Consider the following 27,291-nt stretch of genomic DNA (forward strand, 5'->3'; position numbering starts at 1 on the left):
GAGGCCAGTGGTAGGGTGGTGGCTGGCCTAGCCGGGCCCCGCCTGCCCTCCGCCCTAGGCGCTGGGTTGGAGCGGGCCGGGCACTGCGGGGCAGGGCGAGCGCGGCGGCCCGGGGGCTCGGAGGCGAAGATGGCATCAGGCAGGCGTTCCCCGCGCACCGGGCTGCTGGAACTGCGCGCCGGGGCGGGCTCGGGGGCTGGAGGCGACCGGTGGCAGCGGGTGCTGCTCAGTCTAGAGGAGGACGCGCTGACCGTGAGCCCCGCCGACGGCGAGCCTGGCCCGGAGCCCGGTGCCCAGCGGGAGCCGGAGCCCGCGCAGCTGAACGGCGCCGCCGAACCGGGCGCCAAGTCCCCGCCGCTGCCGGAGGCGCTGCTGCTTCAGCGGCGCCGCGTGACGGTGCGCAAGGCCGACGCCGGCGGGCTGGGTATCAGCATTAAAGGTGGGCGCGGGGCCACCGAGGGCACGGGTCGTGGTGTCTGTGGGACCGCCGAGGGCGCAGAGGTCGCGGGGGCTGGCAGCGTATTAAGGACATGGAGTTGGATGATTTCTATCTGGGGGTAAGGGCGTCTGAGAGGACAGAGGGAACCGAGGGCACCAGGAGCACCAAGGTCGGAGAGGGCTTTGAGGTCTCAGTCAGAAGGCACAGGTGTGGAGGGCGTTGGGGACTCATCAAGGACACGTGAGTGGGGAGTTCTTTGTGGAGGCAAAGAGATCTGAGACTGGTTGCCTAGTCTAGGGTTGCATGGCCAGCAAGAACAACAGGGACCCCAGGAGAGCAAAGGATGGAGAAAGGAGACTGAAGCCTGGGGTGCTACTAGGGCAGGGAAGGGGAAGTCTTCAAGACACAACCGAGGTGGGAGGGAGGAGTAAGGCCTGGAGTAGGAAGCATGGCTGGTGGGGAGATTGGAGACTAGCTGGAGGCACCAGCTGGGCTGGGCTCACAGACAGGGGGCCAGAAAGGACCTAGAAATCTGAGAACCTAGAAAGGCTGTGGATCTAGGTGAAGAGCCCTAACAGCTGGGTTTGAGTTTCCTGATCTGACCATTTCCACCTTCCACAGGATTGAGATGGGCTTTCAGCTCCCAGTACTGACAGCTTTCTTTAGGGGGCAACCCAGACTGAAGTCCAGAATCAGCTGTGTGAACTTAGACAAGTCATTTCCCATCTCCGGACCTTAGTTTCCTCAACTATGTAATGAGGATAATGGTAGAATTGGGATGTTTCTATGAAAACAGGAGTCCAAAGTACTGACCCTGCCAACACATAGTAGGTGCCTGGAGAATTACGGCTGTTAGTTGAGAGGAAGAATAGAGGTCACAAGAGACTCCCAAAGTAACTAACCTAAAAAACCTGCACACCCCAGCTGCTGGGTTCACCATTCCTTCCTTAAGGCGTGGGGATGGTGGTGACTTGGCTACCACTGTGTGCCAAATGCTGTGCCCAGTACTCTAGGCTCATGATCCACTTCATCCTGGCAACAAGTACTAAAAGGTAGGAAGCGTAATCCTCATTTAGTAGGTGAAGAAACTGACTCAGAAAAGTAAAATGGTTTTCCCTGGATCACACAGTCAGTGAGCGACAGAGCTGGGATTTGAACCTCAGTTATCAGGCCCCTAGAGAGTGTCCAGAGGAGTCAGTTCTTCCCCGTGGAAGGGCAAACTTCCATGCAGCCAACCAAAGGGATCTAAAAGGGGGAAATAAGAAAGCCAGGGAGCGGGCACCAGTTTTGCCTTCAAACTCCAGCATGGGATAGGGCAACAGATCAATCCAGAAATTGTACACTCAATGTGTTAAAACAGGAAGGAACTTAGAGTTCATACAGAGTTCCATTTTGCAGATGGACAAACTGAGTCTTGGAGAGGAGGGGGACTTTCCAAGGTCACATAAAGTTACCTCCTAGCGTCATACTTCCAGGTGGGAGTAAGGGTATTTTAGGAGGTGTCAGGCGGAATACCAGCTCCATTCAGTTCTTCATGTATGGAGACTGGGCTCCACTTGCCATGTTGACCTTTCCTTTAGGGTCCAGCCCAGCCCAGGCATCCAAGAATAATCATGGATTCAAACTGAACTGAAGTCCCTAATTTCAGGCAGAAGATAGATATAAATAGAATCCCTTCCTTTCCTAGGTCTCTTGCTCTGTGTGGTGCAATGAACGAACTGTTGGGCCTGTGTGGGGGTCTGGAGAGCCATTCCAGTCCTACTTCTGCCACCAGTTTGTTGGGTAACATTAGAATTATGACCTGGGCCACTTGTTCCTCATCTTTGAGGATGGAGCACTAGTGTGATACCTGAGGGTCTGACTTGCAGTCTACCATAGAGTTAAGAGTGTTGGTTCTGGATCCAGGAGACCTAGGTTCAAATACTGGCTTCGCCACTAACCAGCTGGGTGACCTTGGGCAAGGGGCTTCTCTCCACACTTCAGTTTTCCCAGTAGGAATCTGAGCATGCCTGTGTGATGGAGGTGTTGTGGAGATGCAACGAGACAAGATTGAAAGCATTTAGCATGGTGTTATTACTGTTTCTGATTTTAAAAGGACATTCAAGAATTTAGAAATAAAGCAATGTGGTAAAATGTATTAGGTTTTTTTTCTTTTTTTTTTGGCTGCGTTGGGTCTTTGTTGCTGTGTGCGGGCTTCCTCTAGTTGTGGTGTGGTGAGCAGGGGCTACTCTTTGTTGCGGTGCATGGGCTTCTCATTGCAGTGGCTTCTCTTGTTGTGGAACACGGGCTTTAGGCGTTCAGGCTTCAGTAGTTGTGGCACGTGGGCTCAGTAGTTGTGGCTTGCAGGCTCAGTTACTGTGCAGCATGTGGGATCTTCCTGGACCAGGACTCAAACCCATGTCCCCTGCATTGGCAGGCGGATTCTTAACCACTGCGCCACCAGGGAAGTCCCCAGATAGGCTTTTGAAATCTGTAGACTTTAAGGCCTTGGTTTCTAGCCTGGATCCTAGGTTGTAAAGCTTTCTGATTGCTAAAGAGATCCTTCGTGGCCATAGCAATAGCTGACTTCTATCTTTATTCTTGATTAGAGGCTATCAGTGGGTTCCCCCATTATGGGAAAATCGCTTAAAATCCAAAATAAAATAAGAAAAAGAAGTTACTGAAGCACCTTGCAAGTTACTCAAACACTGGTGAACACCCAAAGCATTTAACCAAAAGATCCGTTATAACATTATAAATCTAGAAAATGACTTGTAAGTATTATTAGTGTCCTAACCTTCTAAGGCTCTTTTCTGAGATTCTCTTTACTCTTCACTCCCCATTTCCCAGCACTGGGTTGGACACGATGAGAGACCTTCAGAAATAATTTTGTCTCGATGTGACTCGCAAGTGTTGGAGTGTCTGCCTCAGTTTCTTCCTCTTTCCGTGCTTGTGCAGGGGGCCGAGAGAACAAGATGCCTATTCTCATTTCCAAGATCTTCAAGGGCCTGGCAGCCGACCAGACCGAGGCCCTCTTTGTAGGGGATGCCATCCTGTCCGTGAATGGCGAAGACCTTTCCTCTGCCACCCATGATGAGGCGGTGCAAGTCCTAAAGAAGACAGGCAAAGAGGTGGTGCTTGAGGGTAAGCATTGGGGACCCCAGGGGTGTTCACTTCTTCCCTAACTTCCCCAGGCCTCATGCAGTGTGGGCTGGGAGGTGGGCAGAGTTGAAAACAGAAACAGAACTTGGGGATCTGCCTTGAGACAGCAGGGGTGGTGGCAGCAGAGCTGGCCCAGAGCCAGGCTGACCTGGCTTTCATTTCCTCTCTCCCACTCCCTAGCTCTGTGGCCTTGGACGAGTCACCTCATTCCCCTGAGCCTTACTTTCCTCATCTGTAGGGCAGGGATGTAACTTCTGCCTTACTGGGTTGTGGAAGTAGGACAAAAGGTCCATGGCAGGCAGGATCTGCTACCCAGTGAGTGACTCAGGGGAAGAGAGGGGCGGGGACTGGCGAAGGGGCGGCTAAGATTCTTTCCTGAGGAACCAGGGGAGCTCTCAACTCTGAGTTATCCTAAAACCCTGAGACCCATCTTGCTTTGGGAGGGGACTTGGCCTTTATGTAGCAGGACATCAAATACTTCCAGCTAGGCTCAGAGAGGAGTATTATTTTTTGGCGGGGGGGACTTTATGGCTCCCCTCCACTATCCCATCACTGTGTGGTCTTAGATGAGACCTTGGCTTTCTCCGGGCCTCAGTTTCCCATAGGTTGTTACAGTCTCTTGCTGGGGTGCTCCCATTTCTGCCTTTTGCCAGCTCTGTCAGGAGGTTTCTGCTCTGCTCAGCCCTTTCATCAAACTCCACTCTGTGGGATAGGGTGGGAAGCAGATGCAAGAGGGAGGGGATATGGGGATATATGTATACATATAGCTGATTCACTGTTATACAGCAGAAAGTAACACAACATTGTAAAGCAATTATACTCCAATAAAGATGTTAAAAAAACCCCAAAACCAAAATCCCCAAAGAACTCCACTCTGTCAGTTCCAGAAGCCATGGGGGCCTGAAGAATGTGTCTTTGGCTCCTGGCCCAGAACAAGCACATGGAGGTGGCGGGGGCTGATGTAGAATGCCATGGCCAGTGAAGCTGCGGAGCTGAGCCCCAGGCCCAGATCCTGATAGGTTGCCTTTGTGTCCCCAAAGAGGTCTCCAAGAGGCCACAGAGACACACAGGCTCTGGATCCCTGGGTGATCTTTGGCATTCTTGACCTAAATTCTCTATTGTTTTGTTTTATTTTATTTTTACATTTTATTATCTATTTAAATGTACAGTGTGTCTATTTAAATGCTACTGCTGCATTTTTAAAATATATACTGAAAGCTGACTGCAGTATTGGTCCCTAAAAGCTTAAGTATATCAATCATATTTTAACAGCAAAATTAAATAACGAGATCACACATTAATGATATGGATATAGGAGACTTTCCTTCCCATATGCCTCATCACTTTGATATTTATAGCCAGTAATGCAGTTTAAACAGTTGAAATTCATCAAAATGTCATATTTTGGTTGACTTGAAAAACTCTTTTAGTCTCTGCTGTTTGAAAGTTTAGTCCATGGATGGTAAAATTTCTACTGTAGACACATTTCTAATCCATGCCAAGGTCCCCTTCACCTCCTCATCTTTAGGTAAAGAATGTCTCTATCTGGCTTCTCAGTGTGGATCATTCTGAGAGAGTAGCATCTCTGAGTGTTAGACATTTGACGTCCTCCTGGTTTCGGGGCTAATACATAAGGCTTCTACCGCATTTACTCCATTCCTTCCTCACTAAAGCCAAGAAGCATTTCCAGAGACCTACTATGTACCTGATTTGCAGAGCATTGGGTCAGAAGCTAAAGCAGACCTGGCACTTCCTGAAGAAGCCCACCAGTGAGTGGGGGAGACAAAATATGAACACTATCTTCTCCACACAAACTATTTAAAAATCAGCGTCTAAAATCCTGTCTGCTCTGTAATTAATCTGGCCTTAGGCAAGACTCTCGTCTTCTCTGGGGCTCAGTTTTCATAACTGTTGGGGTTAAGGTAGATCAGAGATGACCAACAGCTTTCATTTTGAGTGTTAGCTTCCTTGGTAGCTACTGAGAGTTCCATATTTGGAAAGATTGGGAGGTGTTATCTGGACTCAGCAGAAAGGAGCTGGAATTGATTAGCAATGTCTGCTGCACATAGAGTAGGGAAGAGAAATACCATGTGTAACATCCCAGGACTGAGGGTTTCCAGCACTTATGTTCTCTAAGACTTTTCATAGGGCAAGAGCTTTCCTCGGCAAACACTGCCCCAGGCTGCTGGATGGAGCCTGGCCTGCCTCTTGCCCAGCATAGGATTTGGCACATGGTAGGCACTCTATAAATGTTAGTGACTCCCCTCCTGTCCATAGCATTTATATAGAATTGGTATTATTTCCTCCTTAAATGTTTGGTAGCATTCTCCAGGGAAGCTACCTTTATAGAAAGGTTTTTTGTTTGTTTGTTTGTTTTGCCACACTGCGCAGCATGTGGGATCTTAGTTCCCCTACCAGGGATGGAACCCTGGACCCCTGCAGTGAAAGTGTGGAGTCCTAACCACTGGACCGCCAGGGAATTCCCGATTTTAATGTCTTTAATAAGGCAATTTAGGTGATCTGTTTTTTTAATTTTCTTGGTAGTTTATGTCTTGCAAGGAATTTGTCCATTTCATCTAAGTTGTCAAATTTCTTGGCATAAAGTTGTTTATAATCTTCTGGTATTTTTCCTCCCTTTTGGATGACAGCCCTCTCCTGCTTTCTCTTTCTCTCCTCGTCCCTTTGTACTGCTCTACTCAGTGGTTTCAAGGGGACTCTCAGTCTCGTGGGGCAGATAGTTGAGCAAACCTACCATATCACCATCCTGTCATAGGTGCTGAGGTGGGGTCTGCCCAGGGATTGGAGGCAAGTGGTCAGGAAAGACTTCCTGGAGTGGGGGATGCTGGCACTTTATGAACAATAAGCAGATGTGGGTATGGGGTGGAGAAAGGGCATTCCGGGAAGGGGAGCTGTGTGAGCAAAACCACGAAGGGGTGAAATGACTTGACTTACCTGGGGAGTTGCCTGGGAAGTAATTCAGCTTTATCTGAGCGCAGGTGTGAGGAAGGGAGTGGAGAAAGAGAGGGCTATTCAGACTGACAGATTCTGCAGGGCCTTGAGTGCCAGACTAAAGGAATTTGGAGGGAAACAGAACGGTTAAAAGGTTTTCAGCAGGGGCTCACATGGTCAGCTCTGGGCTTTACAGCATCAACCTGGTTTGGAGGGAGGCAACAGTAGATGCAGAATGGCAACAAAGAGGGTGGGGCCACGAGCGGGAGGGAGATAGTGGGGGTTTGACCTAAGCAGGTTTGAATAAAAGGAGGAGTCTCGAGGTTGTAGCCTTCTTGTTAGTTTTTTCCCAGCTTTTTCTTAGTTGAAGTCTCTGAGCTGCTCTCCAGCAGGCTTGTAGAAGGAGGTAATTCCACCCAAGGCAAGTGGGGGCGAGCACTGGGGTCAAGACTCTTTGAATTGCACAGGTGATCTGAAAAGCCTGGAAGACATGAGGTATCTAGGATGCTGGGTTGTGATTGGTCCTTGAGATTTGGGGGAGTTTGTGGAGACTGGGCAGCTGCCCCAGTCTGGAGCCAGGGCTCCTGGAAGCCTCTCTGGGCTTAGGATCCTCCCTAAGGAGGCACCCAATCACTGGTCACATTGTTCAGAACTTCCCTGCCCTCATCCCACTTCAGAGACCACCTCCAAGGGCCCATGGCCTGTTCTTTGGATGTGAACTTGGCAGGGCAGCTGGGCATCTTTCCTGAGGTCTGGGGCTTGTTGGGTACAGAGCTCCCTGAGAACATCCTAGAAGAAAAGATGTCACTAGCAAACTGCAGTTGCCAGCCAGAACCCTACTTCCCTGGCCTAAGTCAGGGGCTCAGCTGGGTATCAGCAACCCCAGCCTGCCTTCTAGACCTTTTCCTCTCTGAGGGCAGAAGTTTGCACAAGTGTCTTGAGCCTATTCTCAGCTATAGCGATGTATTTGTGACAAGAGTCTGGGCCCAAGCCAACAGGCCTATGTCTGCTGCTTAGAGAGGCCCATTGTGTGCAAGGATCGGTAAGCAGGGCCAGCCTGGGCCCTTGGAGACCAGGCCTGGGGGAAAAGGGAGGGACAGCCAAATGCCTCCCCTCCCTCCACCCCCAGTGAGGCTGACAAGACACTGGTAACAGGGAGCCTGTGATGCATTAAAAAATAATACTGAAGGACAAAATGAATAAAGCCAATTTTAGTACTTTGTACAAAGTAGAGAAGGTTCACCCTACACAAAGATCAGGCTTTTAAAAGATACAGGCATGGAACTTGCCTGGTGGCGCAGTGGTTAAGAATCTGCATGCTAGTGCAGGGGACACGGGTTCGAGCCCTGGTCTGGGAAGATCCCACATGCCACGGAGCAACTGAGCCCGCATGCCTAGAGCCGGTGCTCCACAACAGGAGAAGGCACCGCGATGAGAAGCCCACACACAGCAACGAAAACCCAACACAGCCAAAAATAAATAAATAAATAAATTTATATTTTAAAAAAACATACAGGCATAGAGTAGCATGTACATAAAAGACACAGAGAATAGTAGGAATTGCTATAATCCCTGTTTTACAGGCAAAGTCACCAAGATTTGTTAAGAATAGATAACTTTCTTCAAGTCATACAACTAATAAATTGGCTGACTCAGAATTCAAAACTAGGTCTGTCTGATTGCAGAGGCCACTATTGACTCTGCCTTGGGTAATACCTCTCATAGTTGTTTGCAACATAAAAAAATAATGCATGTAACATGCTGGGACCAGTGTGCATAAGTAGGCACTCATTTATTTTATTTGCTATTTATAAGGATGAGACAATGCATTTGAGGTTTATGGCACAATTCCACACAGTAAGCGTTTGATAAATGTCAACCTTTGTCGTCATCACATCAGCAGCAGCATTTTTTTTTTTTTTTTTTTGCGGTATGCGGGCCTCTCACTGTTGTGGCCTCTCCCGTTGCGGAGCACAGGCTCCGGACGCACAGGCCTAGCGGCCATGGCTCACGGGCTTAGTTGCTCCGCGGCATGTGGGATCTTCCCGGACCAGGGCACGAACCCGTGTCTCCTGCATCGGCAGGCGGATTCTCAACCACTGCGCCACCAGGGAAGCCCCAGCAGCAGCATTTTTGTTTTCTCCAGTAAACTTGAGGGTCTCTGCAGGCAGGAATCATGTTTAGTTTGCCTCAGAGCCCCAAACCTGGCACCAAGCCCAGCATACATTAGATGTTGGTGAGTTTGGGGGGAATGATCACCTAGGGGACATCCCTGACCCTTTCTACTTTGCCTTTAACCTCCTCTATTGCAGTTGACTTTCCTAAATGTTTAAGAAGGGCCTCAAGGCTCAAGCTGGGCTTGACTGACCCTGAGAGTTTCCACTGTGAGTCCTCAGAACTCCAAGGCCAGGCCCCTGCCAGCTCATCGCTTGGGAGATGGACACTGCCAGGTGTCCTGCCTGAAATTTGGCTCAATACATCACCACTGTCAAAAGTGGGATGTTATTAATGGATGCAGCTAATTTGAGGCCACTCCATGCACCTTAGCTGAGTGATGCTGTGCCTGAGAGGCGCCTGAGGGACCTGTGTCCTGGGAACAAAGGCATGAATGGAGCCCCCCCGTCCAGTCCTCCCATGGCTGCAAAGACCTGTTGTTCTAATCATTGTTCTCAAGAAAACATTAATTTGGCTGCACACACATACGGCTTAGGGCCATGTGATTCCCCACAGACAAAACTTGGCTTAATTCAGGCCTGGCCTGTTCCCTGGACCTTTGTTAAAATGCTTGTGGGGTTCTGGAGGCACATTTTAGCCTTGATTAGCTATGTGAGCTTGGCTGCTGGTGGTGGTGGAGGAAATTATAATGATAATGATAAGAATGTTAATAATAGTGATGGTATGTCTGCTGTTTAATGAGCACCTACAGTGTGCTGAATACTGTGGTAGGTGCTTTCCATATGCTTCCTCGTTGCATCCTCAAAACCACCCTTATGATTCAAGGTACGTTATTCATCCCATTGTACAGATGGGAACACTGAAACTCAGAGAGGTGAAGCTTTTGCCTGAGGTCACACAGGGGCAGAGATGGAATTTGAGGTCAGATCTGTCACATGTCAAAACCCATATTCTTGGGCTTCCCTGGTGGCGCAGTCGTTGAGAGTCCGCCTGCCGATGCAGGGGACATGGGTTCGTGCCCCGGTCTGGGAAGATCTCACATGCCGCGGAGCGGCTGGGCCCGTGAGCCATGGCCGCTGGGCCTGCGCGTCCGGAGCCTGTGCTCCGCAACGGGAGAGGCCACAGCAGTGAGAGGCCCGCGTACCGCAAAAAAAAAAAAAAAAAAAAAAAACAAACCCATATTCTTAAATTTTTTTAAAAAATTATTTATTTATTTATTTATTTATTGGCTGCGTTGGGTCTTCCTTGTTGCACGCGGGTTTTCTCTAGTTGCGGCGAGTGGGGGCTGCTCTTTGTTGCAGTGCACGGGTTTCTCATTGTGGTGGCTGCTCTTGTTGCGGAGCACGAGCTCCAGGTGTGCAGGCTTCAGTAGTTGTGGCACACGGGCTTAGTTGCTCCGCGGCATGTGTGATCTTCGCCTACGAGGGCTCGAACCCATGTCCCCTGCCTTGGCAGGTGGATTCTTAACCACTGTGCCACGAGGGAAGCCCTTCTTAAATGTTTATACTGTACTGCAAGTCATGTCATCTCTGTGAGACTCAGTTTATTTAATTTATTCAACTGTTAAATTGGGCAGTTTAACAATGGATCAGTCTCATTGAGTTGGTTTGATTAGGTGAAGATGTGTTAGTGAGATTTGAACTTTCATGCTTGGTATATAGTAGGTGCTCAATAAGTGCTTCTTTCTCCCATTACTAAGATCCTAGTAGGCTTCCTGAGTTGATGAGGGCTTTATCTTTGAATCCTGGCTAAGATGTTTTGGAATGTGGTAGTGTGTGTATATATATATGTGTGTGTGTGTGTGTGTGTGTGTGTGTGTGTGTGTGTGTGTGTGTGTGTGTTTTTCAGTGTATTTTTTTTTTGTTTTTAACAAAAGTTTATTCTTAAATGTACAATATGTTCCAAGACAACACTTAATTCTAGCTATAGGTGGCAACAGATGTTATGGCAGAGAATCCAGATGTTTAAACAGGAATGGAATTAGATCATCATTGCCTCAGACACAAGGAATAGCTTACTTTTTGCCAGATTTCCTTTTTTTTAAAGATTTATTTATTTATTTATTATTTATTTATTTAATTTTAATTTTGGCTGCATTGGGTCTTAGTTGTGGTGTGCTGCATCTTCGTTGAGGCACATGGGATCTTTCGTCATGGCACATGGGCTCTTCGTTGTGGCACACGGGCTTCTCTCTAGTTGTGGCACGCAGGCTCCAGGGTGCGTGGGCTCTGTAGTTTGCAGCACGTGGGCTCTCTGTGTGAGCTCAGTAGTTGTGACGCGCGGGCTTAGTTGCCCTGCGGCATGTGGGATCTTAGTTCCCTGACCAGGGATTGAACCTGTGTCCCCTGCATTGGAAGGCGGAGTCTTTATCACTGGAATGCCAGGGAAGTCCCTACCAGATTTCTTAATCCCATCTGTGGTCAGGGGGCTTTCCCTGGGGCCTTCGCTTTTAGCTCCTCAAGTTTCTTCTGCTCCTCCTTCTGTTTCTGCTTGAATGTCATCCATATCCTTGGCTTGCTTCTTGGGCTGCTTCAGGAGCTTCTTGCCACCTTTGTGGCCCAACATGGCACCTGCCGCCCCTTCCCCAGACCCTGGCGGTATATTTTTGAAAAATAGAGTTTAAAAAAATGTGAAAAGTAATATATGCTTAATTAAAAAAAACCAAAAAAAACAGGAGAGTGTAAAGCAATTATCTTCTCATAGATTAATATTACCCATGGCTAATATTTTCACACACTTCCAGAGAAATGTTTCCATATTTGTTTTTATCATTGAACAAGTTGAGGACCTCTTTCCAACTCAGCACATGTAGCTCTGTTTCATTCTCTTTATTATTATTTTTTTTTAAATAAATTTGTTTATTTATTTTTGGCTGTGTTGGGTCTTCGTTGCTGCGTTCAGGCTTTCTCTAGTTGCGGCGAGTGGGGGCTACTCTTCATTGCGGTGCACGGACTTCTCATTGCGGTGGCTTCTCTTATTGCAGAGCATGGGCTCTAGGTGCATGGGCTTCAGTAGTTGCAGCACGTGGGCTCAGTAGTCGTGGCTCGTGGGCTCTAGAGTGCACCCCTCAGTAGTTGTGGTGCGCAGCCTTAGTTGCTCTGTGGCATGTGGGATCTTCCCGGACCAGGGCTTGAACCTGTGTCCCCTGCATTGGCAGGCGGATTCTTACTTAACCACTGTGCCACGAGGGAAGCCCTCATTCTCTTAAATGGTTGCATAATATCCCATTATTGGGATTCAGACATTCGTCTCACAAATATTTATTGAGCCCTTGCTTTATGCCAAGACTTGATGTAAGGCACTGGGGATATAGCCGTTAACAGGACTGAGTGGTCTGCCAGGAACTCAAGTTTTTTTTTTTTTTTTTTTAATATTTATTTATTTATTTGGCTGTATTGGGTCTTAGTTGCAGCATGCAGGATCTTCGTTGGCATGCAGGATCTTTTGTTGCACTGCACAGGCTTCTCTGTAGTTGTGAGATGGCGTGTGGGCTTAGTTTCCCCACGGCATGTGGGATCTTGGTTCCCCCAGCAGGGATCGAACCCGCGTGCCCTGCATGGAAGGCAGATTTTCAACCACTGGACCACCAGGGAAGTCCCGAGCTCACTTCTTGTATTTAGCAACCCCTATTCATGGGATTCAAGTTGCTCCTAGCCTCTTGTGCCATAGACAATGATGCCATGACCCCTCTATGCACCTGTGAACATTTATCTGAAGGGGATTCCTGCAAAGGGTATTGCAAGTTCAAAGTGTTCATGTGCCTTTAGGATCTTGATAGATGATGCCCACTATACTGTACAAGGGTGTGGAAGGTGAGATTTTATGCCCCAGAGTGTGGCAATCCAGGCAGCTCTGCTGCAAGGCCTGCCAGTGGCTGGGAACTATGTATAGTACAGCCTTACTGGACCAGCAGGACCTCAAAGATCATCCAGAGCCCGTTGGAATGCCAAGTCCTCTCCACAACATCCTGGGTGGGCAGGTGGGCTGCTTGGACTTGAATCCTCACAATGCCTTACTCAGAAAGCTGGCATATCAGTGCCAGTTATATAGGCAAGCAAACTGAGGCTTAGAGAGACTGTGGGACTTGCCAAGGCTGGAGAGTAAGTGTCAGGGCCTGGATTGAAATCTTTGTCTGTCTGTCTGTCACGACATCCTGTGCTCATCCCCTTATACTGTCATACTAAGAATAGCAGCAGAAATAATAACCACACTGCTATTTATTGAAGACCTATTCTATGCCAGGCAGGACAAAGTGCTTTACAAGTATTGAATCTCAGTATGTTAGGAGATAGATATATTTTACTCCCATTATAAAGATGAAGAAATAGAGGCTCACAGAAGTCAAGTCACTTGTCCAAGGTCACAGAGCAAGGAAGTTAAACCCAAGCCTGCCTCACTCTAGAGCCCAATTCAATGTTGTCTCCATCCTGAGAAGCCCCAGGCTTGTCAATATTCATTTATTTAACACATTTCTTATTTACTGATTACCTGGTATACGTCAGGTACTATTCTTGATGCTGGGGATACCCTAATAAGCAAGGAAACATGTCCCTGCCTTCATGGAACTGACATTTTGGTTAGAGGAGAGAGGCTGTAGACTAGTAAGCAAATGGATAGATATGTAATTTCAGGCAGGGGCAAGTAAATGAGCACCCACTGAACAGACAAGGAACAGCTTGAGCTTAGGGGACAGGCCTTAGCCAAGACTCAAAACCAAGACATTCAGTCATAAACGTTTATTGAGTACTGGGATAAGTACTGGGGATACTGTGTTGAGCCAGAACAGATGTATCCCCTTCTCTCTGCAACACATATGTTCCCTCCCAATTGTCCTGGGCCAGGCAAATGGTCCTGCCTTGCCTCTGTTCCTTGCATTTCTAGTGGAATCTATTCCTGGCTTCTTGGAGTCAGGGCTGGCTTCTCTCCTTTGCAGAGCTGGCAATCGGGGCCTCTGGAAGGGGCAGGGTGTCGTCCTGTGTCTGTTTCAACTTCCCTGAGGAGGAAGGGCCCACGTATCTGCTTCACCAGGCTCCTGGGCCAGAGGTTTGGCTGGGGAGGGTGTGGACACCAGTTGGGTCTATCCTTGGGGTCTCAAGAATGCTGGCCACAGGGTCATGGTCCTGCCCTCAGCTCTCTAGGACACTGCCTTTGGGCAGCCCCGCCCTGCCTGGTTGGGTGACTCAGGCAGAAATCAGAGCAGGGAGGAAGCCTCAGAGCTGGGCTATTTATGGCCACACTCTGGGGGCCCCAGAACCCCACCCCCACTCTGGGACAGGCTGATTGGTTGGTGAAATGCAAGCCGTGTTTCAGACATCAGCTGGTGTGCTGTCCATCTATAGCATGTTCCTGTGGGAGAGGAGAAGGAGGACCCACTTCTGGGATGGCCTGGGTGAGCAGGACCTCTAGTAGTTTCTCTGGCTTCAAAGGTGACAAATGTTCATTTGCTGAGCACGTAGCATCGGAGATCCCTGCTGGATTCTGGGGGGTACAGAGACGAGTCAGTCAAGGTCCCTGCCGTCACAGTGCTCCCAGCCTGGAGGAGAACACAGACTCCCACATGGACACATAGGGAAGTGGGGTCTAGGGGACTGTGGAGGTGATGGGCATGGAGGTTCCAGAGTGGGTATCTGGGAAGGTTTCCTAGAGGGGCGATGTCTGAGCTGAGCCAGGACCTTCTGGGCTGTGGCACCTTCTCCCTCCTGCTGAACGAATCTGTCCTGCCCTGGCGTTCATTTCTCCATTCACTGACTCTGGGTTCGAATCAAGCCCGGTTTCTGTCCTCTAGGAGCTCCCAGTTTGGCGCGAGAGACAGCCCCAACACACAAAATCACAGCAGAGTTCTAAGTGTGGGCAGAGCCTGTGTCATATGTTTTATATCATCTATTTAATTCTAATGTCTCTCTGAGGTAGACATCATTATGCAGATTGAGGGCCAGAGAAGTGAATTACCTCGTCCATGGTCACATAGCTAGACAGAGCTGTAATTCAAATCCTAGAGTGCCTGTCTCCAAACCATGTACTAAGGGTATTCTGTGCAGGGAGAACTGCATTTTTAAAGGCATTTGGAAGCTCCTACAGCTTCTGAGAGCTCTGAGGAGGTCAGTATAATTGGATTAGAGGGCGAGATTGGGGATGTGGCAGGAGGTAAAGCCAGCAAGGTAGGCAGGGCTCAGGTCCTGGAGAGCCTTGCAGTTAGGTGAAGAGTGCAGGGAGCCAGAGCATGGCTTTGAGCAGGGGAGGGATGTAGTTAATTATAGTAGGGAGATATATCAGTTGCAGTCTGAGTCGGAGTCGGGGGGAATGGGTGGGTGCTGTATTAGTTAGGATGCTTTTGTCTGCAAGTAACAGGAACCCAATTCAAAGAGGTTTAAACATTGAAGAAAATATGTTTTCTTCCAGAATACATAAAGACAGCATGGCTCCAGGGTAGACTAATTTAAGGATTCACCATCCTCAGTGTGTGGACCCCAATCCTGGGGTCAAAGTGACTATCATTGCTTTAGGACCAACTCCCCCCTCCCAGCAACTTCTAAAGGCTAGAAAGTAAGGGAAGGGAGTATATTTTCCGTCACTGCTCATGGACAGAATTGTATCATCTGCCCCTTTCTAAGCTAATCACAAGCAAGAGGGATGGAATGATCATGATTTGCTTTGACCAGTCAAGATTTTCCCCCTGGGCTGGGGAGAAGCCCAGCCTTTTGGGTTCTGGGTTCTGTTAGCAAGGAGAAAAAAAGTAGGGGAATGGTTTGGCTGTCAGGTAGGCTGTGATGTGTCCCACCTCTATCACTCCTTGAGACATAATCCTGGGGTAAGTCATTCTGTAAAGGTGAGGATGAGTCATTTTTAGTCTTAGTTCCCAATCTTCAGACCTAGGCTTAGTTCTCTCAAAAAAATCTGCTCGGGCTTCCCTGGTGGCGCAGTGGTTGAGAGTCCACCTGCCGATGCAGGGGACGCTGGTTCGTGCCCCGGTCCAGGAAGATCCCACATGCCGCAGAGCGGCTGGGCCTGTGAGCCATGGCCGCTGAGCCTGCCCGTCCAGAGCCTGTGCTCCGCAACAGGAGAGGCCACAACAGTGAGAGGCCCGCGTACCGCAAAAAAAAAAAAAAAAAAAAATCTGCTCTTGTTTTCAATATAACTTCTCTTCCAACCCCAATAGGGCTGGTAACTCCCCCTCACTTTCACCCCTGTTTGCCTTAGATCCTGTCTGAGCCTCAGGGGCAGTCTCCTGCAACAGAAATAGCTTCTTATGTGGTTCTTCCACGGAGCTGGGCCAAGAACTGCTTCCCCACCCCTTCCTGGTCTGTCCGCTCACAGGCAGAGCATACTGAATGGGCCTTGACTGCAGACATCAGATGGCTAGAAAGCCAGATGACCATGGGGGTAGAGGTAGCTGAGAGGAGAGGAAGAGAGGCTGCCCAAGGGCTAGCAGGCATAGGTACTATTCAGTAGGGCAGCAGAGGGGACAGCCTGGCTGGGAGAAGAGAGACCAGTGCTCAGGCAAGACTTTTAACCCCCTTGATGTACACACTGTCCTTCTAGCAGCTCATTTTAGAGATGAGAAGACTGCTGCTCATCAGAATTGGGAACAGTCCAGATGCTGGGACAGATGTGGCAGACACTACTGGTTGTCTGTCTTCCAACCATTTCCCCTTCTTCCATGCTACCAGAGCCTGATTTAATTGGGTGGGAATATGCTCAGCCCTAGAGGCTGAATTGTGATTGGTCTAAATAAATCATGACTGTTCACTCTTACTAATGATTTGCTAGAAGTTGGCATGCAGCCCAGTCAGGCCAATGAGATATGTCTTCATGGAAATATTTACCTCTCTGATAAGAGGGAGATGTGAGGAGACAGCCCTTTTTCTGCCTGCCTCCCCCCTTCTTGCTTTGGGTTTTGTCATGTAAGGAATGATTAGCTTGAGCCTGTTGCGGCCATCCTGTGGTCATGAGGGGAAGGCCAGAGAATGGCAGAGATCCAATGGCAGAGATGCCTATCCAGGATCCAATGTCGTTGAGCCACTGAACCAATCCTGAAATTGCCTTCCTCTAGACTTCTTGTTACATGAAATCATAAATATCTTTATTGCTTAAGGCACTGTTATAATCTATTATTTGCAGCCAAACTCAACTAATTGATAGAGTAAGAATGCCAAAATGTTTTATTATCAGTTAGCTTTAATTGATTGGTAATGGCTGCTATGGAACACTATGATTGATTTGTGATGGCTTCCTTGAGCAAGGGATAAACAAGTGGTAGCTCAAGTGTCACATGTTTACCCTCCTAGTCCTACCTAGGGCCAGTCCAACACCTGGCACATATTAGGTGCTCAAGAAAACTGACTTGTCTCTGAAACTCTTCTCCCACCAAGCTCTTCTCAGATCAACCCTGTCATCATGTTGCCTTTCACTTCTAGCTGCCCTTTGTTACTGACATCGTCCTTTTGTTAAAAGGCATGGAATCCAGGCCCCAGTCAAGACTCTTTTGGTTGCAAATATCATAACTCCTGTTGGAATGGCAGTCCGACTTTCTAAATGAGCAGTATCAGAAACCAGAACATTAGCAGATGCCTGGCAGGGCTTTCCCTCTGTCTCTCAACATGCATCTCCACTGATTTACTCTCCCTACAAATTAGCTCTCTCCTCTTCTCTGTCCTCACTGCAGAAGGTGGTTGCCCCAAAACTTTCAAGTGTGTTCAAGACATTAGTGTAGAATCTCTTAACAGTCTCAGTTTGGGTTGCCTAGTGTGGGTAAGGGGTTGACCCCTGGTCCAGCTAGCATAGCCAGGAGAGCAGGATCACATATCAGAACATGACTTTATGGGTCATTTGGGCAGAGGAACTGAATAAAAAGTTCAGTTCCTCTGAATTTTGTACCAGCCACATTTCAAGTACTCAGTAGCTACATGTGGCTAGTGGCTACCGTGCTGGACAGTGTATATAGAGAACATTTTCATAATCATAGAAATCACTGTCTCTGTTGGACAATGCTATTCTAGAAGGAGTCCACTATACTCACTCAGTGATGACTGGCCAGAGCTAAGAGGGCCTCTAGACATCTATATTGGTTAGGGTACAAGTTGTGCTGCTGTAACTAGATCCCCATAAAATACTATGGCTTAAATATAATAGAAGCTCCTTGCTTTCTTAGGTAACAGTTCAAGTCTGACATGGCAGTCCAAAGTCTCAGCATCCACTATTTGTTTGTTAGTCAGCCTTTTAGAGTGTGGCTCATGTTCTCTTGGTCAAGATGGTGCCCCACAAGTCTGTGTTCTAGCCAGCTCAACCTGTCAAGGGAAAAGACAGGGAAAGGAAGGGCGTGCCCCTTTCTTTTTTCTTTTAAATAAATTTATTTATTTATTTATGGCTACATTGGGTCTTTGCTGCTTTGCGTGGGCTTTCTCTAGTTGTGGCGAGCGGGGGCTACTCTTTGTTGGGGTGCATGGGCTTCTCATTGCGGTGGCTTCTCTTGTTGCGGAGCACGGGCTCTAGGCGCGTGGGCTTCAGTAGTTGCAGCACGTGGGCTCAGTAGTTGTGGCACACGGGCTTAGTTGCTCCGCGGCATGTGGGATCTTCCCGGACCAGCACGTGCCCCTTTCTTTAATGGGCAGAACTTGGTAGCTGCACACATATCTCTTCAGCTCTCATCCTATTGGCCAGACTTGGTCACATGGGCACTTATAGCTGCAAGGGAACCTAGAAAATGAAGTCTTAAGCTGGAAGTTTATCACTATCTTGGAGGAAAATTAGCAGCCTCCACCACAGGACTATCTCATGCAGCCCCTCCTTTTTGCAGATGAGAAGACTGAAGAGATAGAGGCAAACAATGGGACAGTGGCAGAGCAGTCACATCTTCTGACTCCCGGTGCTCTCTCACTGCCTTGCTGCAGCTGTTGCCCATTCCTTTTAAGCAGCCATCCTGAAGCTCTAAACACTTAAACTTATGTGGTTAGAACTTAGTTATGTGGCCACACCTAGCTGTAAAGGAGACTGGGAAATGTAGTCTTTCTTCCAAGTGGCCATGTGTCTATAAACCAAGGGAAAACCAAGAGAGAATGGATGTTGGCATGCATCCAGAATTTTCTACCATGCTGCCCTGTCTGAGACTTTAGCCTAGAGGAGGATAGTGATAGTGGACATAAATTAAACTTTTAATGAATTAGTGACAATTGTGATGTGTGCTACATGGGAGCCCATGTCACAGTGGTAACTGCTGACCTCTCCCCTAACCAGTCAAGTACATGAAAGAGGTCTCACCATATTTCAAGAACTCTGCCAGTGGGACCTCAGTTGGCTGGGACTCGCCTCCTGCCTCACCCCTTCAGCGGCAGCCTTCCTCCCCTGGCCTCCCACCCCGGGACCTCCGTGATGCCAAACACATGTCCTTGAAGATGGCATATGTCTCGAGGAGGTGCACCCCCACTGACCCGGAGACCAGGTAAGCCTGTAGGGGGCAACTCAGACAGACATGCCCTTGTGTTAGGTAGTGGGGCCAAAGGAAAGATTCCCTTGTGTTGCAAAGTGACAAGCACAATGTGCAGACGTAGTAGGTGCTTAAGAAATGTTTGTCGAATGGATGCAAGGGTGAAGTTATGGGGATGATAGTGTGCTTTGCTTCTCTCTTCTCCCTCTGGGCAGTTAACATCTGAGGAGGACTTGGTCTGCGTAGGAGCCCTGGATTCCAGTCTTGGTTCTCCTTGAACTAGTCCCTTTTCCTCACTAACCTTTAGATTCCCCTTTGTGAAACAAGGATATCGGACTCAGTGATCCCCTCAAGTCTCTTCCAACTCTGCTGAGGTTCTGAGATGTCTGGTAACGTTTGTGTCAGGGCCGTGGAAGCTTACCATCCCTCACATCTGCGCAGCCTTTAACACCGATGATAAGATTGATACCAGCCAACATAACTGAGTGTTTATCACTCATAACTTAATTTAACTGTCACAGCAGCCCTACAGGCAAAGTCCTATTATTTCACCCCCATTTTGTAGATGAGGACAGAGAAAGTAACCTACCCAAGATCACACAACCTGGAAGGGATGGAGCTTGCCTCATTTCCAGGTAGCCCTCTCTGCTTCAGAAGCTTCGGGTGCTTGAGTGATGATGGTAGTGAATGCAGTCTATGTTGATTAAACGCGGTGTGCAGTATTGGAGTGGTGTGTATATGGCTTGGGCATAAAAGTCTTGTGCTGTTGGTCCTAGTTACAGCTGAGGTTCAATGCCAGGCCAATGCCCAGTGTTGCCCTGAAGGGCTGATTAATGTTCAGCATCCATATCTCCTGGCCCTGCTTGTTGCCCCAGCCCCAGCCTGCCCCCATGAGGCAAGAACTAGTGACTCACAGGTCACTTACAGGTGCTCCACTAAAGGGGCCTTCTGTGTTGGGTGAAGGTGAGGTGGTATCAGTCCTTCCTGAGTCTCATAGAACTTTAGGTTCATTGTGGATCCCAGCCTGATCCCAGACATCACCTGAAGCATGTGTGTACATATATATCTATGTGTGTGTACATGTAGATGGCATTTAAATGCAAGTGTTTGTGGGTATATGTGAGCATTTGCACAGGCAGGGGTGTAAATTTGTGCATATGTGTTTGTGTGTGTTTGTGTTAGTATTTGTATGTATATACTAATGTATGTACATGTGCCTAATTTGTGCACATGTGTGTAACCTGACTATAACTGGGTTTCCATATCAGCACAATATCCCAGTCAAAAGAACACAATCTGGTAACCAAAATGTAATGAAAAATATTTCAAACTTTTACTTAGTGTTAGGATTACATTGGGCTGCAAGTATCAGAAACCCCAGCACAAAATGGATTAATAAATGAGGAGTTAATTTTTCCACATGTTTAAAAAGAAGTCCAGCAGTCAGCTGTTTAGGCTGCTGTTGCTGCTCAAGAATGTCCTCAAGGCATCAGGCTTCCAGCCTCTTTTTTAAAATTTTTATTTTTTAAACTTTTTTTTTCGGCCGCACGACATGGCTTGTGGGATTCTAATTCCCCGACCAGGGATTGAACCTGGGCCCTCGGCAGTGAGAGTGCGGAGTCCTAACCACTGGACTGCCAGGGAATTCCCCTGCTGCCATCTTTATTGTGGATTTTCTTCTTCCTGGAAGCAGGATGGTGGCTGCATCTCCAAGCATGTGTCCATATTCCAGACAGGAAGAAGGCAAAGGACAAAGGAACTTTCTCCTGGTATTTTGTTCTATTGCTGCATAACAAGCCATCCAAAAATTTAGTGGCTAAGAAGATAACAGTTTATTATTTTTCACAGTTCAGTAATCTGGGCTGGATCAGCCGGCCAGTCCTGTTCTATGTGGTATCTCCTGGGCATGGAAGTCCAAGATGGCTGTTTCACCCACGTGCCAGCTGGGGTGGTTGGAACAGCTAGAGGCTGGCTAAGCATTCCTCTTTCAGTATGACCTTTTTATATGGCTAGCTTGTTCTTTTCAGGGTGGGTGGCCTCGGGCAAGTTGGATTTCATGATGGCTTGGGAATGCTGGAATGGCACTTCTGCCACATTTTATTTGTCAAACCAAGTCACAAGGCCAAGTAGAGGAGAAAGACGCTTCACCTCTTGATGCTAGAGGTGCAGCATGTGTATAGGGAGGGATGAATTTGGTGGAGGCCACCTTTGGAAACTAACTACCACAGCTGGGAACACTTTACCTTTCATTTGGGAAGGGACACCCTCCCCAGAGCTTTCTCTCTCTCATCGGTCAGAACTGGGTCGATGGCCAGGGCTAGCTGCAAGGGAGCTCTGTAGTGGAGGAAGGCAGAGGTGGAGGGCATTGGAATGGATGTGTGTGAGCCGTTCTCCAGTTTCTGACCCACTTCACTGTTTACAGAAAAGCCAAAGGGGAGTGACTCTTTAATGCCCCACAGAACATTTGAAAGTCCTCTCCCTGTCACTAACTCCTCTTGTACCTCCCTGAAATCTTTCCCCCACACTTACCTGTGTGGCTTTTTATCTCCCTGACCTTTCCCCATCTCCATTCTCCAGCTCTTTTTTTTTTTTTTGTGGTACGCAGGCCTCTCACTGTTGTGGCCTCTCCCGTTGCAGAGCACAGGCTCCAGACGTGCAGGCCCAGCGGCCATAGCTCACGGGCCTAGCCGCTCCACGGCATGTGGGATCTTCCTGGACCAGGGCACGAACCCGTGTCCCCTGCATTGGCAGGCGGACTCTCAACCACTGCGCCACCAGGGAAGCCCCCCCCAGCTCTTTTTTTTTTTTGCCACACCGCAGAACTTAGTTCCCCAGCCAGAGATTGAACTTGTGCCCCCTGCATTGGAAGTGTGGAGTCCTAAGCATCAGACTCCTAGGGAAGTTCCCCCGCCCCCCACCTCTTTTTATGTAGACCATCTCAGGCTACCAAGCCTCTTCAGTTGCTGTGTCCACACCCCTACTCTGTCAGTGCGTTACTTTGGCTCTGTGCCACAAAGGAGAACCTGAGAGATGGCCCAGCAAGACAGTCCTTCTCCTTAGAAACCAGGAGGACAGGGCAAAATCATGAATCCTCGCACAGTGATAATTTTGGCCCCCGTCACACATGTTTGAGTGTGTGTGTATTTGTGTGTATATGCCTCTGTGTGCACGTGTGTGTGTGTGTGTGTGTGTGATATAGTCTCTTATCCTGAGATAAGATAGATAAGCCCCATGAGGCTCCAACAACTGTGGCTGGAGCCCTGCAGCGAGTGTCGCTTCTGATTCTGTCATGGACATCCCCTGCGGTTTCTTCTGGTTTTATGGTAGATGGGGTTTCTTGGGCCAGATTTCAGGGTTGGGTACCTGCAGCCCAGTGGACGGGCCCTCCCCTCCACCTCATTTGTGCCTGCAGGTATCTGGAGATCTGTTCAGCAGATGGCCGGGACACCCTCTTCCTGAGGGCTAAGGATGAGGCTAGCGCCAGGTCGTGGGCAACTGCCATCCAAGCCCAGGTCAACGCTCTGGTGCCCTGGGTCAAGGACGAGCTGCAGGCGCTGCTGTCAGCCACCAGCACAGCCGGGAGCCAGGACATCAAGCAGATCGGCTGGCTGACTGAGCAGGTGCCTGCAGGGCCCGGGACCCTCCCCACTCTCCTCTGTCCTGGAGCTGACCCAGATCCCACTGCCTCACCTTGCCCTGGCCCTCTGACCTCTCCCCTCTCCGTGCCTCCTCACTGATGCCTTGCCCCCTGCAGCTGCCCAGTGGGGGCACAGCACCCACCTTGGCCTTGCTGACCGAAAAGGAGCTGCTCCTCTACTGCTGTCTCCCCCAGACCCGTGAGGCCCTGAGCCGGCCAGCCCGTACTGCCCCGCTCATCACCACCAGGTATCTGCGGACAGGCAGGACTGTGTGTCCCACCCAGAGCTTAAGGGGTGATGCTCTAGATGGACCTCAGAAGCTGGGGACGCCAGCCCCATCCTGCCCTGAGTTATTCCACAGGTGGCCTGAAGCGAGTCTCTGCCCTGTTTGGGCCCTGGTTTCCTCATCTGTAAAATGGGGGCTTGGAACAGAAGGATATGAGGTCCTACCAGTCACTCATTCATTGATGCTTACTCTGCCCAACCTTGTGCTGTGTGGTTCTGGAGACAGAGAGTCCCCAAAGGCTCTGCCCTCAGGGAGTCCCCAGCCTGGCAGGGGAGACTGACCCTGGAACAGCCTTTACGAGGCAGAGTTGTAGGAACCACTTAACTCTACCTGGTCTGGTGGGGGAAGTCTTCGGGCAGAAGGTGACATTTGAGCTGGACTTTGACAGATGAGTAGAAGTTTGCTATTTAAGAAAGGCTGGAAAAGCATCTCACACAGAGGGAACAACATAGTCAAAGCTCCAGAGGCATGAAGGGCTCTTGCACAATCATGGAGCTGTGAGTGTGCTATAACCAGTGTGTAGGAAATGGAGAGAAATGAGGCAGGGAGTTGGCAGGGCCTGATCTTGTGGAGCCTCTATTGCCTGGTTAAGGAATGTTAGCCTTTAGCCTGGGAGTGAGGTTGGCTCTTTGGGTTATGTTTTAAAAGAATCCATGTTGCTGCCACCTGGAAAATACGCTGGAGGCAGGGGATGGGAGCAGTCATGCTGGAGAGCTGGTGGAGGTGGGTGGAGGCAGCAGATGGAGAAGAAAGGCCGCATTTGCACTGAGAAACACATGTGGTAAAATTAACCAGGCTTAGTACTCACCAGATGGGGAGGGTGAGGGAGGTGTCCGGATGAATGGATGAACGGGAGGTTTGGAGCTTGTGTCTGGGGGAGCAGTGGGACTGGGGGTGGGAGTGCAAAGGGAGGAGGTCAGAGCAAGACGCTGAGTTGAGTCCAAAGTATGCGAGGGACAGGTAGGGAGCTTGGGTAGGAAACTTGGAGACTTGTGGGTCTGTAGTTTAGGGCTGCAAAGTAGGAGACTGGGTATCAGAAGCAGCTCCAAGGGGGAATGAAGCTATGAGAGAAAGTATGTGGAGTGAGGAGCAAAGAGGGGTAAGGGACAGAACTCTGGGGTCTGCTGCCCAGAGAGGGGCATTGAACTGCCCAAGGTTACACAGCAAGTGAGAGTCAAGCTGCGGGGTCTGGGCCCTTGTTGTCCATGTCTCCTCACTCTGGGCTGGGCTCTGGCATACGTGTCAGGAGCCTGCTGCCTACTAGGGATAAGCAGGTCATGAATTGCCTGCCTAATTAAGTGATTCATTAATTCAGGTCACAAATGTTTACTGAGCACCTACTATATGGCAAGCATTGTTTTAGTTGCTGGGAATATATTGGCAAACAATTAGACAAAAATTTGTACCCTAGATGATATTCTGGAGAAAAAGACAAAAGCCAACCGAAACAGTGAAAAGTAATTATAATTTCTGGTACCATAAAGAAAAGTAAGGCTAGTGAGCGATAGGGAGGGGTGCCGTTTTAGACAGAGAGGTCAGGGAAGGCTTCTCAGAGGAGATGGCACTTGAGCAAAGGTCTGAAGGAAGTGAGGGAGAGAGCAATGCAGATAATCAGGGAAGAGTGTGCTTGGCAGAGGGAACAGCAGAGGTGCTGAGGCAGGAGTGTGCTTGGTGTGTCTGAAGACACCAGAATGGTTGGAGCCGAGGGGGCAAGGGGAAGGGTGGTAGGAGATGGTCTCCTGTGAGTCAATCAGTGGCTGTCGGGAAGTCCTGTCCCCACATTAGGTGGTAAAGGAGTCGCAGGGTCCCTTCCCAGGTAACCACCCTCGTGGCCCAGAACTACCTCCCTGCTGCCTGAGGCCTCATGCTTAGCCCTCTGCCCCCTGCCCCCAGGCTGGTGCACTCAGGCCCCTCCAAGGGCTCCTTGTCCTACGATGCAGAGCTCTCTTTTGCCCTGCGCACGGGTACGCGCCACGGTGTGGACACTCACCTGTTCAGCGTGGAGTCACCGCAGGAGCTGGCTGCCTGGACCCGCCAGCTGGTGGATGGCTGTCACCGGGCTGCTGAGGGTGTGCAGGAGGTGTCGACAGGTGGGCTGGGTGGATCTGGGAGTGCCTTTGTGGTAACGAGCCTCTTATCCCCAGGGGCATTCAAGTTTCCTTCTTTAGGGTGCTTCAGGAGGGGGAGAGAGTGGGATTTGGGGTCTCTGAGGGCCCTCTGTTTTGGACGTGCAGGTGCCCTGGTAGGTAGTGAGACTCTTTTCCCAGGGTTTTTCTTGTGCCGGCTTTGTGACTCTGCTGGTGAGGATATGAGAGATGGCACTTGGAGTAGGGTTGCCAGAAAAAATACAGGACACCCACTTAGATTTGAATTTCAGGTAAAGCAACAAATAATTTTTTGGTCTAAGTATGTCCAAATGATCCATCGCTTATTTGAAATTCACATTTAACTGGGCAAGTCTACAGGCCTCTAAGGTCTCCAAAGGCCATGCTTGGTGGGTCTGCTGATGCCTTTATAGGGAGTGGGCCTCCTGTCCAAAGCAGAGTTGAAGCTCCCCCTTTCCACCTTTGCTGCTGGCAGTGAAAACCTATAGGTTTTCTGCCTGCTCATCCTTCTGTATTTCAGAGTGTGGGTGACTCTCTACAGGGTGGGTGTACAAATGGCATTGACAGTGAGCCTCCCACCTCCAGTGGCATTCAAGTTCCGCTTTTGGAGCTGCCAGTGGGGATTGGAGGTAGGGCTTGCGGTCTCTGAGGTGTCGCTGTGCCTGTGCCCACACCCTCCCCACAGCCTGCACATGGAACGGCCGTCCCTGCAGCCTCTCTGTGCATATTGACAAAGGCTTCACACTGTGGGCAGCTGAGCCAGGTGCGGCCCAAGTTGTGCTGCTCCGACAACCCTTTGAGAAGCTGCAGATGTCCTCGGACGATGGTGCCAGTCTCCTTTTCCTGGACTTCGGGGGCGCTGAAGGAGAGATTGTGAGTGGAGGGGCTGGGGGGTGATGCTGTCCTGGGGCCCAGGCTGGATGGGGCTCCTGACCTTTCTCTCCGTCCACCCTGCAGCAGCTGGACCTGCATTCATGCCCCAAAACTATGGTCTTCATCATCCACTCCTTCCTCTCGGCCAAAGTCACCCGTCTGGGGCTCTTAGCCTAGAGGTCATCAGATGCATTAGCCCTGAAGAGGGGGTGTCCACCACATGGCCTGACCTGGCCCTCCGCTGATTGCCTGCTTACCACTGGGCTGAGGGAAGGGAGAGGAAAGGAGCAAGGAGGCAGAGACCCAGCCCCTGAGAGAGGCTGGGACCCAGACTCAGGACACAGTGGATTCTGCCAGTGATGTGGTAGCCTCCCTGCTGCTCCCCCCACCCACACCAGTGCCTTTTGTGGAGAGATATTTTGTGTACGCAGAAGCCATTCTGAGCCCGGGACCTGCCCCTCTGGGGATCTTGACCCTAGCTGACAACTGCCAGGGCTCCTAGGGGCCCCTAAACTGTCCCCAGAGGCCCCACCTGAAGCTGGAGTTCCCTGGGGTCTGTGTCAAGAGAAAGAGGAGGAGCCTTTCTGTTCATTTCTCCCATCAGCTCTACCACCTTGAGGCATCTGGTTTTTCTCTTCATCCTCTCTCTCTCATCCTTAGTCTCGGATAAATAAACAGCCTGTGAGTACATAGGCAGCCTGGCCCAGTGTCTGTGGTTTGTACCTTGGCCTGTGGGTGCTGTAGTGGCCCCTGTAGTCCCAAGATGGGCCAGACCCAGGACTGGAGCCCCTTTCCCTAGAGAAGAGCAGACCTTTAACCACAGGGCCAAAATAGAATCTATTGGTTATCTACTATTGCATAACAAATTACCCCCAAATTTCACAGCTTAAAACAGTGAACATTTATTCTCTTTCAAGTTCTGTGGATTAGGAATTTGAGAGGGGCTAAGCTGGGTTGTTCTTGTCTCAGAGTCTTTCATGAGGTTATAGTCAAGGTGTCCGCTGTACTCATCTGAAGGCTTGACTGGGGCTAGAGGATCTGTTTCCAGTATTTTTCACTTATGGATGTTGGCAGGAAGCCCTAGTTCCTCACCACATGGGCCTAATTATAGGGCTGCTTGAGTGTGCTCATGACAAGGCGGTTGGCTTCCCCCAGAGTGAGTGACACAGAAGAGAGAACCAAGAGGGGTCCACAATGCCTCTTATCACTCAGTCTTGGATATCACATACTGTCACTTTTGCTTTATTCTGTTAATTAGAAGTGAG

General features: G+C 49.5%; 1 protein-coding gene across 2 annotated transcripts; it reads left to right on the forward strand.

The window, feature by feature from the left end:
• Positions 1-26,716, forward strand: SNTA1 (syntrophin alpha 1). Of its 2 annotated transcripts, XM_067013419.1 has the most exons (9): positions 1-439; positions 3,377-3,562; positions 18,935-19,139; positions 22,537-22,744; positions 22,879-23,009; positions 23,697-23,771; positions 24,942-25,138; positions 25,839-26,026; positions 26,111-26,716. In XM_067013419.1, exons 1-9 carry the CDS (start codon positions 130-132, stop codon positions 26,201-26,203), a joined length of 1,593 nt encoding a protein of 530 aa, XP_066869520.1. In that variant the 5' UTR covers positions 1-129; the 3' UTR covers positions 26,204-26,716. The 2 variants fall into 2 exon arrangements, with proteins under 2 accessions (XP_066869520.1, XP_058895038.1); XM_059039055.2 differs by lacking the exon at positions 23,697-23,771 and having other exon boundaries at positions 8-439.
• Positions 26,717-27,291: the final 575 nt, after the last annotated feature.

The sequence above is a fragment of the Kogia breviceps genome, chromosome 14 (assembly GCF_026419965.1).
Source record: "Kogia breviceps isolate mKogBre1 chromosome 14, mKogBre1 haplotype 1, whole genome shotgun sequence".
NCBI classification, from domain to species: domain Eukaryota; kingdom Metazoa; phylum Chordata; class Mammalia; order Artiodactyla; family Physeteridae; genus Kogia; species Kogia breviceps.

What these genes read in the sequence shown, in the direction of transcription:
- SNTA1 (XM_067013419.1), top strand. Translation starts at nt 130, where the DNA reads ATGGCATCAGGCAGGCGTTCCCCGCGCACCGGGCTGCTGGAACTGCGC. An exon ending in CAAAGAGGTGGTGCTTGAGG is followed by an intron (nt 3,563 to 18,934) that starts GTAAGCATTGGG and finishes TCCCCTAACCAG; the next exon opens with TCAAGTACATGAAAGAGGTC. An exon ending in GGGGCGCTGAAGGAGAGATT is followed by an intron (nt 26,027 to 26,110) that starts GTGAGTGGAGGG and finishes TCCACCCTGCAG; the next exon opens with CAGCTGGACCTGCATTCATG.